This window comes from Lissotriton vulgaris, chromosome 9 (assembly GCF_964263255.1).
Source record: "Lissotriton vulgaris chromosome 9, aLisVul1.2, whole genome shotgun sequence".
Classification (NCBI taxonomy): Eukaryota; Metazoa; Chordata; class Amphibia; order Caudata; family Salamandridae; genus Lissotriton; species Lissotriton vulgaris.
Genome location: NC_141697.1, coordinates 353,567,562 through 353,580,725, shown reverse-complemented (window position 1 = coordinate 353,580,725; position 13,164 = coordinate 353,567,562). Strand labels below are relative to the sequence as shown.

The 13,164-nt window shown below is 53.7% G+C and overlaps 1 protein-coding gene across 3 annotated transcripts in view; it reads left to right on the top strand.

Moving 5' to 3' along the window:
• The window catches only part of DDX24 (DEAD-box helicase 24), a 204,826-nt gene extending 191,975 nt beyond the window's left edge, over positions 1-12,851 (top strand). For all 3 annotated transcript variants that reach the window (XM_086937721.1, XM_086937720.1, XM_086937719.1), the window contains exon 9: positions 12,106-12,851. In XM_086937721.1, coding sequence (XP_086793847.1) covers positions 12,106-12,359 — 254 coding nt within the window. In that variant the 3' untranslated portion in view covers positions 12,360-12,851. The remainder of the gene's footprint in view (positions 1-12,105) is intronic.
• The last annotated feature ends 313 nt before the right edge of the window (positions 12,852-13,164 follow it).

Below are 13,164 nucleotides of genomic sequence, written 5' to 3'. Positions count from 1 at the left end.
TGAAATCCCTGGTGCAGGACTATAAACAACGGTTCCCGGACGCCGACAGCGGTACCCAGGTACCGGTCACCCAAGCGCAACCATCGGCCTCGCACCCTTCCGCTCCCCAGGCCCGTCCTCGGAGCCAACTCCGACCGCAAACCCAGGCGGGGGACTCATCGGAAAGCGAGGAGGATGAGACGGACTTAGAGGAAGGCGAGGTGCAAGACGTCGCCTCGGACCACAGAGACGACGATGCCGATGCTGCGTCATCACACCATTCGTCTACCCCGGCATCCCCGCGACCGCGCCACTCTGAAGCGGCGGACGTGGGAGGTTTCCACAAACTGGTGGACAGAGCTGCAAGGAGGTTTCACATGGCAGTGGAATCCGCAGAAACGGAATGCTTCCTCCATGATTTCAAGGAGCACACCCAGAAATCGGCCAAGTCTATTCCTCTTATAGACTTTCTATGGGAACAGGGCAAGAAGCTGATGCTCACGCCTGCTTCGGTGCCTGCGGTGGTTCCGCGCCTAGACAAAAAATATAAGGCCCCGAACTCCGCACCTGCCTGCCTGACCGGCCACCCCAAACCGGACTCGGTTGTCACTCAGGCGGCCCAAAAACAATCCCGCAACCCCTCCTCGCCGCTGTCCGCGCCCCCGGACAAGGAAGGAAGGAAGCTGGACACCATAGGCAAGAGGTTCTCTACCACATCCGCCATGTCCATCAAGGTGGCAAATTCCATCGCCCTCCTTGGCCGCTACAACCGCCAGCTATGGGAAGACATAGCTCCCTATCTGCAAAGTCTGCCAGCCGCGGTCCAGGACGAGGTGAAAGCTCTTCTAGCGGAAGGACAAAACTCCGCGGCAGAAATTATCGACTGCGCCATCGACGCAGCCATGACGGGATTCCGCCAGTTGGCCGGGGCTGCCGTGCTCCGCCGCCAAGGCTGGCTCAAAGCGACGTCTTTTCGGCAGGAGGTCCAATCTAAGGTGCTGGATATGCCGTTCGATGGTCAATTCCTCTTTGGGGAGAAGATAGACGAGGCACTCCAGGCCATCAAAAAAGACACCGACACGGCGAGGGCTCTGGGCTCCCTCCAGTCCCGGAACCAATCCTTTCGGGGGGGCCGCTCCAGAGGTCAGTACTCCTACAGAGGTTCCTACCAAAATCGGTCGTCCTATTCCTACGGCAACAGGAACCAGCCCCAGCAAAAACAACAGTCCCGACAGTCATCCTATGGGAGATCGTCCTTCAGAGGCAAATCCGCCAAGAAGGGCACTGGCGGCCGCCAGTGACCATTTACTCCAGCCAGTCCCACCACCGTCTCAATCCTTTCGAATTGGGGGAAACTGACCCACTTCCTCCACAATTGGCAAAAAATCACTACGGATCGGTGGGTACTACAAATAATTCAATTTGGACATTCCCTCGAACTGGTCAACACCCCTCCCAACACCCCTCCGCTGAAGCGTGCTCACAAACACCTGCACCTCCTTCTCCAGGAAGTCTCCGCCATGTTGGTCAAAGGAGCCATCGAAAGAGTCCCAAAGTCCCAGAAGGGGAAGGGTTTTTATTCCCACTTCTTCCTGGTCCAACAGAAAGGGGACAAGTGGAGGCCGATCTTAGACCTCCGGGCGCTCAACGCCTTCCTGCGGAGTCAATCCTTCCGGATGGTCACAATCCAGGAGATCCTAGGAGCACTGGAAAGAGGAGACTCGATGGTCTCCCTGGACTTACAGGACGCCTACTACCATATCCCCATCCTCGTACGGCACAGGAAGTACCTACGGTTCGAAATAGCGGGCAGACATTACCAGTTCAAGGTCTTGCCATTCGGCCTCAAATCTGCGCCACGTATCTTCACGAAGTGCTTAGCGCCAGTGGCAGCCTTCCTGCGACAAAGAGGTCACCAGGTGTTCCCCTACCTGGACGACTGGCTGGTGAAGGCGCCTTCCCCGGAAGGCGCGACGGCTTCATCCAACGCCTGCAGCGCTCTTTTTCAACAGCTGGGTCTGACGATCAACCTCAAAAAATCCTGCACGACTCCATCAACGAGGATCACCTTCCTAGGGGCTACCCTGGACACGAAGCGCGCGAAGGCTTTCCCCTCAGAGGACAGGACCAACAAAATACTGTCCCTGGCCGCGGCGGTGGCCAAGAAGCCTCGCATCAAGGTACGGACATTCACCTCCTTGCTAGGGATGATGTCCTCATGCATTCTCCTCATACCACACTGCAGGCTCCGCATGCGTCCCCTGCAGGAGGCGCTGGCGAGACAATGGAAACAGAGTTCCGGCTCCTTCGAGGACATTATCACGATCACACCGGCCATCACAAAGGCCCTTCTGTGGTGGAGAAACCGGACGCACCTGACGGCCGGCTTGCAGTTCCTCCTGCCACCGGCACCACTGGTCATCACGACAGACGCCTCACTGGAAGGCTGGGGCGCAGTACTGTTGGACCTTCGAGTCAGCGGAAAATGGGACGCCCAGGGGAAACATCTGCACATCAACCTACTGGAACTGAGAGCAGTGTATCTGGCTCTACAGGCCTTCCTGCCACGTATCGGCTCTTCCCCGGTGCTCGTCAAAACGGACAACACCACGACGATGCACTACCTGAACAAACAAGGGGGAACGCGATCTCTCTCTCTCTCACGAGAATCGCAAAAAATCTGGAACTGGTTGGTGGCGCACGGGCTCTCTCTCAAAGCGGAGTACGTTCCCGGGAAGGACAACACTATCGCGGACGCCCTCAGCAGACGGACCTCTCTCTCCCACGAATGGGAGCTGAACGGCGACACGGTGGCCCACGTCTTCTCGCAATGGGGGACCCCGAGGATCGATCTCTTCGCGACGGCAAGGAACGCCAAATGCCAAAGCTACGCAAGCTGGCATCCCCAACGGGGGTCGCTGGGAAATGCTTTTTCCATCGGCTGGTTCAGCGTGTTTGCGTACGCTTTTCCTCCGTTCCCGATGATACCGAGGCTCCTCCGGAAGATGAAGATGGAACCGTGCACCCTGATACTGATTGCTCCGTACTGGCCGAGACAACATTGGTTCTCGGACCTGCTTCGCCTGTCCATCAGGCCCCCGATTCACCTACGACAACACCCGAACCTCTTAACGATGTCCGGAGGCCAGGTACACCACCCGAACCTCAGTTCGCTCAAATTATCGGCCTGGCTCCTGAGCACCGAGAGTTCGGAGACCTAGAGATCACGCAGGACTGCCGGGCAGTACTAGCCAAAGCGAGGGCGGGCAGCACGAACGAGACCTACTCGCTGAAGTGGAAAAGGTTCTGCCTGTGGTGTTCGGAACACGACTTACACCCCCTCCGGATCACCCCGGTACAGCTGCTACCGTACCTCCTCCACCTGGCTCAGTCGGGGCTGGCTCACGCCTCCATTAAGGTTCATCTGGCTGCGATTTCGAGATTCACCAGGACCCCATCGGGACCCTCCCTCTGGTCCAGTCGACTGATAAAACAATTTCTAAAAGGACTCTACAGATCCTTTCCGAGGCCTCGGAAAGTACCTCCAACCTGGCAGTTGAACTTGGTGCTCAACCAACTCATGAAACACCCATTCGAGCCCATACACCGGGCCTCACTCAAACATCTTTCCTGGAAAACGGCACTCCTGCTGGCCCTGACGTCAGCCAGATGGGTCAGCGAACTTCAGGCGCTGTCTATTCAGGAACCGTATCTCCAATTCAGGCACGACCGAGTGGTACTCAGGCCAAACCCTAAATTCATTCCTAAGGTGCCGTCGGACTTTCATCTGAACGAACCAATTGTCCTTAAGTCGTTCTTTGCGAACCCTTCCACGGCAGCGGAAAGGGCGCTGCATTCCTTGGACCTTCAAAGGTGTCTCAAATTCTACTTGGATAGGACCAAAGACGTCAGAAAGTCTTCTCAACTTTTTGTAGCCTACAGCAACCCGCGCATGGGGTTGCCCTTGACGAAACAGAGCATCTCCCGCTGGATTTCTTCAGCGATTGCTTTCTGCCATGATCAGGCCGGACGGCCTTTGACAGACCGAGTGGCTGCCCACTCTACCAGAGCGATGTCAACGTCAGCGGCGCTCTTCGCTGGAGTGACGATCCTGGACATCTGCCGAGCGGCGACCTGGAAGTCCCTGCACACCTTTTCCAGACACTACTGCCTGGACATCGAACTGCAGAAGGACGCTGCAGTGGGACAAGCGGTGCTACGCCATCTCTTCCAATAAGGTGAGCCTTACCTCGTCCCGCCATCCAGGTATGCACATTCTTCATGGTCTTTGTTTATCTCTGCTATATGCATGACTGTATATTACCATGTTTCTCTCACATTGTCTGTGATTTATGCAGGCCTGCCGGTTGTGGGAATGTGCTTTGCCACTATGCATGTGTAACTGCTCACTACTCTGATTCAGGCATGTGAATCTATGAAAGACACCCAAATACTGGATAAGAAATGCGTTACTTACCTGTAACAGCAGTTATCCAGTATTGGTGTCTTTCATAGATTCACATGCACCCTCCCGCCTCCCCGGTAAGGACTCACGTACCTCTATGACTACAGTGCCGACACCCTAGCTGGGTGCGTACGAAAATCTGAGGGACTGAGGCTCCTCCCGGGAAGGTTCTAGAGGGAGGTCGGAGCTGATTGGCTAACGATGAGAGTTCGGTCCTTTTTACATAAGGACGTGGAAAGGCCCCAAAGGGGAGGCCCTTCGGCCTATATTCTCTATGTATGTCCCTAGGACATTACTTTTTTATGTACCGGAGGCTCCCGTCTCGGCGACGGGGAATGATTCAGGCATGTGAATCTATGAAAGACACCAATACTGGATAACTGCTGTTACAGGTAAGTAACGCATTTCCTCCCGCCAATGATGTCAGGTCGAACAACCCTTTAATATTTAGTGTTCGTTCAAAGGACTGATAACCAATAAGAAAGGGCAAAAGTGGGGTAGGCTGTGATTACAGGGAAAGATGAAGAGGGGGAGGGTTATAGTGTGCAGTAACATGATTTAAAGCGGAGAGGTAGAATTAAAAGGAAGTCAGGGAAGGAGATATTACATTGGAGGACGCCTATAAAACATCCGAGATCAACTAGTAGTGAGTTTCACAAGGCTGGATCAACACCAGAGTTTTTTTTAGTTCAATTTATGCATTGCAGACTAAGTTTATTTATGCCACTAAAGATTTTAGAATAGGCTTTTTTGTGGTCCCATCATTGTAATGTCACCCACTCTTTTCTGCAAACATGTCTTGAGCAAAAATATTGTGTTCAGGATATTTCAGAAAAAAACTGTTTCATGGGTCAGAACTTTCACACGTATGTCTCTGGGCAAACATGTTTTTAACCTTTGTAACATTTGTTTAGTTTCCATTTGGCAAGCAAACTGAGAATAGCATACTTGGGATATCAAGAGGTGAAGCATTTTATTCTACTGCCCAAAATCTCAGCGGACATGGCACATCTCGAGTACAGAGGAATATGTTTGTGTTCTGTTGGGCAAAACGCCCTGAAAGGAGATTAAAGCTTTACTGAGCTCAGATGCTGCTCAAAACCACTGAACTAGAATGTAGGTCAGATGCAACAGTTTTTTATAACCTCTTCACATTAGATAACTTCATCAACGCCGAATAGTTTGAACAAACATCGGATCTCATAGGAGTCTCTTATTGCACGAAAGTGGATGTTGCAAAGGTAACCACTTAATTTTGATACTCTTCTACTTGGGATCTTCGTCAGGCTGTTCACAGTTGATTATCTATGCCACAAATTCAAGTAAATTCCAATTGCCCCAGTATTGGAACTTTCGTAGATTCCCATGCTTTGTATCATTCCCCCGTCGTCAGAATGGGAGCCTCGGTAAATAACAAATACCATAGCAGTAAGTACAAAAGAGAAAACTAGGCCTATTCCTCATCTCATTTTGTAGCTTATCCACCTCTTTTTGTAAAAGAGACCATACATTTTGCAACAACCAATCATAAGAGCCTCACCCCATAGAACCTTCCTGAGAGAGCCTCAGATTTTCTACCGCACATTGTGCTAAGGGAGTCTCCTCTGAGCTCTGCTCAGTTCTTTCTACAGCTTTAGAAAACCTATTTTCTTCAAGATGTCGGATAAAGAAAAGAAAGCCTTGTTCAAGGCTTGTGCTACCTGCTCTACAAAGCGTCTGTATGTAGATATCTGAAAGAAACAGGTTAGTATTAGATTACTTACCTTAGAATATCCCCAGGCGTCAGACTGGATCCGGAAACTTTTGCGTAGCAGTACTCCTGTGCGTCGGTAGGCGTCGTCTGCGGCTCCGCTTCTGTCGTCTGTGTCGTTTGCGTCGGGATGACGTCGCTGGAGTACTTAGACGCCGACCCTCGCGCACTGACCTCAGTTCTTCTTTTTTCCGCGCAAGCTAAGCGCAGATCCGGAGAAGTAGTACCCTTTTAGTCATTTTCTGATTAAAACTTTGATCTTTTTGATCTGTTTTTAGAGTCGATTGACTCAGACGGTGCCGGTAGGGATGCCCGGGTTCAAACCCTGCTCCAAGTGCAGCCGAATGATGTCGGTTACCGAACCCCATCCACGGTGTCTTCAGTGTCTAGGCCTCAACCACGACGACTGAAACTACTCCGACTGCCGTGCCCTGACGTCTAAGGCTAGGCAGGAGCTGTCCCGCAAGCGACTTGAGCTCTGGCAGTCGGCCCCGCTCCGTTCGAGGTCCCAGTCCCACAGGAGGTCGCGGGACAGGTCGCGGGGTCGGAGCCCTCGTAGCTCCGAGAGTCGGCATCGGTTTTCGGGATCAAGATCCTCAGGTAGGAGGCATGAGAGGTCGGAGAGGCGTCATCGCTCTTCCGACCCACCCTGACGCTCGCGCGGCCGGGGGTTCGGGTGACACCACCCACGCGGCTCTGATGGAGTCGCGGGCGTCGCAACCTGCTCCATACCTTCCGGTCCCTGGGCATGACGCGACGCCAGAGGAGATCGAGCGGTACCTCATGGCCATGAGGTCTCTTCTTCCTCCGCCGGGTTCCATGGCGCCTTCGGGCCCAACGGCCCCGGCTGGGGGGGCCTAGCGGGTCGGGTGCTTCAGCTCCGACGCCGCCGGGTGCTTCGGATCTGGCACCGCGTGCCCTCACTGGATCCGGTTCTGGATCCGGGTCATCGCCAGTCAACCTCACGACCTCACAGGCGCCGGCCCCTAGGGTGTCCCCCCCCGGCGCCACCTCCTGGCGACGCCATCCCCGATCCTGCCCTCGATTCGGTTCCGGCACCGGAGCAGCGCCACTGGACGCCGCTCTCGACGTCGTATGGAGACTTTTACTTCCACGAACCGGCCCCATCCTTTGAACCTGCATACCAGGAGATGGGTGACGAGGGGGATTGGGAGGGGTCTGAGGACCCTCTGACACGGGAGTGTCAGTCTCAGCAGGACAGGACAGGTGAGCTTGGGACTGCCAGTGGACTGGACACCTCGCCAGACACTGGTTTTGTCTCCCCTCCCACCATGGCTACGGAGGAGGGGGCTGCCTACAGTGTGGTGCTGACGCGGGCGGCCAAGGCTTTGGGCCTGGAATTCCCCGGCACGGCCGTGAGGACTAACCTCCTCACTGAGGTCCTTAAACCGCAGTCCAGCTCGGCTGAGCCTCTGCTGCCGTTTAATGAGGCCTTGTCAGACGTTCTTTTGGGCACGTGGTCCAAGTCCGCTACAGGTCAGCCTGTAGATAGGAACGTGGCCAGGCGCCATCGCCCGGCTCCGGGCGACCCTTTCTTCCTGTCCACCCACCCCACCCCCGAGCGCCTGGTCATCCAGGCCTCCACATCCCAGAACGCATTTCCGACGGCCCGCCCGATCGGGAATCCAAGAGGTACAAGCAATACGGTAAGAAAGTATTCTCCTCCCTGAGTTTGGGACTGCGGTCAGTCAACAACGCGTGCCCCTTGGGCCCCTACACCCACTCTCTGTGGGACACGGTCGCGGATGTGCTGCCACAATGTCCGGCGGAGGTCCAGACTAAACTCACCCAAGCCCTTGCGGAGGGTCGAGATGCAGCACGGTTTTCCATCCGGTGTGGGCTGGATACCACCGACACACTGGGCAGAGCGATGGCAAAGAAGGTGGCCATTCGTCGCCACGCCTGGTTGAGGTCCGCCAACTTTTCGGCCGATGTCCAGAACACTCTTATGGACATGCCGTTCGATGGCCGTTGCCTTTTCGACGACAAGGCAGACCATGCGCTTTAAGGACTCCAGGGCTACGGCCAAGTCCTTGGGCCTCTCGGCCCCGCGCCAGCAAACCGGTGCCTTTCACTCCTTTCATGGCCAAGGAAGGGGCGCTCCAAAACGTGCTGCCAGCCACGCGCAGTAGACTAACATCCAACGCGGTGGCGGCCGTGGAAACCGTCGTGGCAGTGGTCGGGGACAACGGCGAGGCCAGTCCACACCTTCCCCCCGCAGTACCTGCCTCTAAAGCCTCCTAGTCTGTGCATTCAGGCCCATGTGATGCCAGTGGGGGGCAGGGTTCGCCATCACCACTTCCACTGGCGCACTGTCACTTCGGACAGGTGGGAGTTGTAAATCGTCCGAAGGGGATACTCCCTCCCCTTCGAGACGACCCCTCCAGCCATGCAACCGCAATACCACCGCGTATCGGGGGACCAATTGCAACTTCTGAAAGAGGAAGTTACGGCCCTCTTGGCCAAGGGGGCCATCCAGCACGTTCCTGGGCCGGAAGTAGGGTGTGGTTGTTACTCCCACTACTTTCTGGTACCCAAGAAGGGCAAAGGGGGCCTACGCCCTATCTTGGACCTACGGAAAGTCAACGGCTTACTCCGGAAAGAGAAGTTCAAGATGCTGACACTGGCTCAGGTCTTAGCTGCCCTGGACCCAGGAGACTGGATGGTAGCGTTGGACTTGGAGGACGCTTATGTCCACATTCCCGTCCTGCCAGCCCACCGGCGCTACCTGCGGTTCACAGTAGGCCACGAGCACTTTCAGTTTACCGTGCTCCCCTTTGGCCTTACCAGCGCCCCACGGGTGTTCACGAAGGTGATGGCGGTGGTCTCAGCTCATCTGCACAGGTTAGGGGTTTCAGTTTCCCCTACCTCGACGACTGGTTGTTGAAGGCGGGCTCGCCCCACACAGTCGTCAGCCACCTCCAGACCTCCTGCACCAGCTGGGGTTTTCCATCAATGTGCCGAAGTCACACCTGTGTCCCGCTCAGAAGCTCCTCTTCATCGGAGCGGTTCTCGACTCGGCGCGGTTTCGGGTTTATCCTCCCGAACAGCGGGTTCGGGATATTCAGGCTCTGATTCCAATCTTTCAGCCTTTATCCCGGGTTTCGGTCAGGTTGACGCTGCGGCTTCTGGGGCTGATGGCCTCCTGCATCCTTCTGGTGCATCACGCCCGGTGGCGGAGGCGGGCTCTGCAGTGGGACATGAAGTTTCAGTGGGCCCAGCATCAGGGCAACCTGTCCGACTATGTCCTGATCTCGGAGGGCACTGCGAGACAGCTGAAGTGGTGGCTCACGGGCCGCGATTGGGTCAGCGGCAGGTCCCTCTCCTTACCCCAACCGGAGCAGTAGTTGTGACGGACGCGTCCCTCCTAGGTTGGGGAGGCCACATGGGAGAGGTGGAGATCAGAGGCCTCTGGTCTCCGGTGGAGTCCCGGCTCCAAATCAACCTTCTGGAGCTGAGAGCGATTCGTCTAGCACTGAAGGCATTCCTCCCCTCTGTCCGGGGGAGTGTAGTGCAGGTGTTCACAGACAACACCACCGCCATGTGGTACTCCAACAAATAGCGTGGGGTGGGGTCATGGACCCTCTGCCAGGAGACTCTGCGCCTCTGGCAGTGGCTGGAGCATCAGGGCTTGACTCTGGTGGTTCTACACCTGGCAGGTTCTCTAAACACCAGGGCGGACAAACTCAGCCGACTGTGCATGATGGATCATGAATGGCGTCTGAACTCTGATGTGGCGCAAGGCCTCTTTCTGCAGTGGGGAGAGCCTTGGTTAGATCTATTCGCCACAAAAGAGAACGCGCAATGTCATCAGTTCTGCGCATTGGCATTTCCAAGGCGGCACTCGCTCGGAGACGCTTTTCGTCCCGAGTGGAGTTGCGGTCTGTTGTACGCCTTTCTGCCTATACCACTTCTGCCCAGAGTGCTGAAGAAGATCAAGCGCAACAGGGCCCAAGTTATCCTTGTGGCTCCGGACTGGGCACGAAGGTACTGGTATCCCGAGCTACTCAGTATGTCTGTCGGTCCATTCAGGAGGACCTTCTGTCGCAGCTGCAGGGGATGGTCCCCACCCGAACCTGCCAAGCCTCAACCTACATGCTTGGAGATTGAGCGGCGACAGTTGAGGCCATTTGACTTGCCTCCTGAAGTCTGTACTGTGATTCTGGCAGCCAGGCGTCCCTCCACAAAGTCGGTATACGCCTGCAGGTGGCACAGATTTGTGGCATGGTGCACAGCAAAGGCTGTGGATCCTCTCTATGCCCCTCTTTCTGAGGTTCTTCTCTTCCTTCTTTCTCTTGCCCAGCAGGGCTCTGCTTTGGGCACTCTCAAGGGCTACTTTTCTGCCCTTTCAGCCTTTTTAAGGCTACCTGTTCAGCCATCTTTGTTCAAGTCCCCAATTGTAAATAGGTTTTTGAAGGGCATCACACACATGTTCCCCTCCCCCCCCCTATTCCATTCGTGATGCCTCAGTGGGACTTGAACATTGTTCTTACCTATCTGAATTGCTCTCCCTTTGAGCCACTTCATAACTGTCCTCTTCGCCTTCTTACTCTGAAGACTGCTTTCCTGGTCTCCATCACCTCTGCCAGGAGAATGAGTGAGCTCCAGGCTCTTTCTTCAAAACCTCCTTTCCTTTCTGTCCATCTGGACAAGGTTGTGTTGCGGACAAGACCCTCTTTCCTGCTCAAGGTTGTCACAGCCTTCCACATCGGGCAGTCCATCACCTTGCCCACCTTCTTTCCGCCTGCGCATCCCTCTAAAGAGGAAGAGCGGCTCCACCGTCTGGACCCAAAATGTGCGCTCTTGTTTTATCTGGATCGCACACGACGGTTCCGGTTAGATGACCAACTCTTTGTTGGTTACGTGGGCGCTAAGAAGAGACGGGCGGTACGCAAGCGGACCATCTCTCGGTGGGTCGTGTTGTGTATCAAGGCATGCTACTCCTTGGCTAAGAAGGAACCTCCTGTTGAGCTGAGGGCCCATTCCACTCTGGCTACGGCGGCTACTACTGCCCTGGGTCGGGGAGTCCCCTCTCAGGACATTAGTCAGGCGGCTACGTGGGCCTCGCTGCACACGTTTGCAAGACACTACTGCCTGGACAGTCCAGTCTGGAGGGATGGCTTCTTTGGCCGTTCCGACCTCCAGAACTTTCAGAGTTCGCAGACCCACCACCGGGGTTGGTATTGCTGGGGTATCTATTCTAAGGTAAGGAATCTAATACTAACCTGTTTCTTTCAGATGAACAAGTTACTTACCTACAGTAACGATATATCTGTAAGAAACAGTAGTTAGTATTAGATTCCTTACCGCCCCACCCATCCTCCCCGTTCTGCAAACCGATATTTAGGGTGAAGGTCATCCCCTTTCAGGGCCCTAGTTTCATGGCACCTGTTTTGGTTTTTTATCATGGCTCTGCGTTTCTGGCGCGTAAAAGCTGTGCATAAGAACTGACGTCAGCACGCGAGGGCGGCGTCTAAGTACTCCGGCGACGTCATCCCGGCGCAAACGACGCCGACGACGGACGCGGAGCCGCAAAAGACTCCAACCGATGCGCAGGGGTACTGCTACGCAAAGGTTTCTGGATCCAGTCTGACGCCTGGGGATATTCTAAGGTAAGGAATCCAATACTAACTACTCTGTCTTCCAGATATATCGTTACCGAAGGTAAGTAACATGTTCGACAAGCATACAGATTGCATTTACTGCTTATACCCGGATCACAAGTGCATGTGCAGCTTATCACAGATAGGGCGCATGATCGCCTATGAGTCGTGTTTAACACTTGTGCAAGATTTGTAATTAAGAGCAGAAACGTTGATTGCAGACTGCAATATATATATATATATATACACACACACATAATAGAAATGTGTTTCTTTTGCATTTCCAGGTGGCAGAGACCGAGAGCAGGAAGATCACAAGAAGCAGAAGATGTTGAAAGACATGAAAAAACAGTTAAAGCGTTTGCTGTCTCAGCCGGTGGTGAAAAATCTGTTGAAGACCAAGTACCCAACACAAGGTGGGAAGCTGCAGTTGCCCCAGCTTCCTGTGGCCGCATCAGAATCTGCCTTGAACACCATTTCCAAACAGCGGCAAAAGAAGAAGCCAGCTAAAAAAGTGCAGCCGAGCAACACAAGCTTGTAGCTATTTAAATGAACCATTCTTTGCCTGTTCACTGCTCAAGAGTGCCTTCCACAGAGCGAACACTCTCCTACAAGGCCCCAAAGGCTATCAGTCCCATTGTTGATGGTCTTTCCTAACCTTGCCACCGCCTGCTTCATGTTGGTGAATGTACCATCAGTCCCTGTCTGTGGTATTTACAGGCTTAATCAAAATTAGTGGCTGACATTTGCAAATCCTGTGAGTCACTGTTGGCGTTAGCCTCCAACTTGTGGAGAAACGATCGTCTAGTGTTTTAAAAAGTACCATAAACCAGCCTCAAGATACAAAGGGCGAATATTAAAACATGTCTCCAATTGCTACTTTAAGAAACCTTGTGAAACTCTATTTAAAAAAATTGTAATTTGCCTGGCATAATGTACAGATGTTACAACAAAATTATTTAATCCAGCCACACTTTAAAGCCATTCTGCTGTGTTCAATGTGAAAATTAACATGAACGCTTTACAAAACATTTGACTGGACTCCAGTTTTATTTCTTGTATTGTTATGTTTTTTGGATAATGTTTCTCAAGTAGCCCAGGCACGTCATTTACACATGAGCTGGAAAGGGATGGCAGAAAACCTTTTTTTTCCCTTTAAAATGATCCACGGTGGCAATTTTTGAGTTTGTTTATGGATTTATAAAGCACATGGCTGCCCGTAGGCTTCCCAGCGCTAGGAGGGTATGACAACGGTGGTCTTATTCAGTACTCCAGGTGTTTTTGTTAGGGAAAGAGCAGTGTTTTAAGTCTCTTCCAGAAGGCTAATTCGTCAGTTAACATGCATG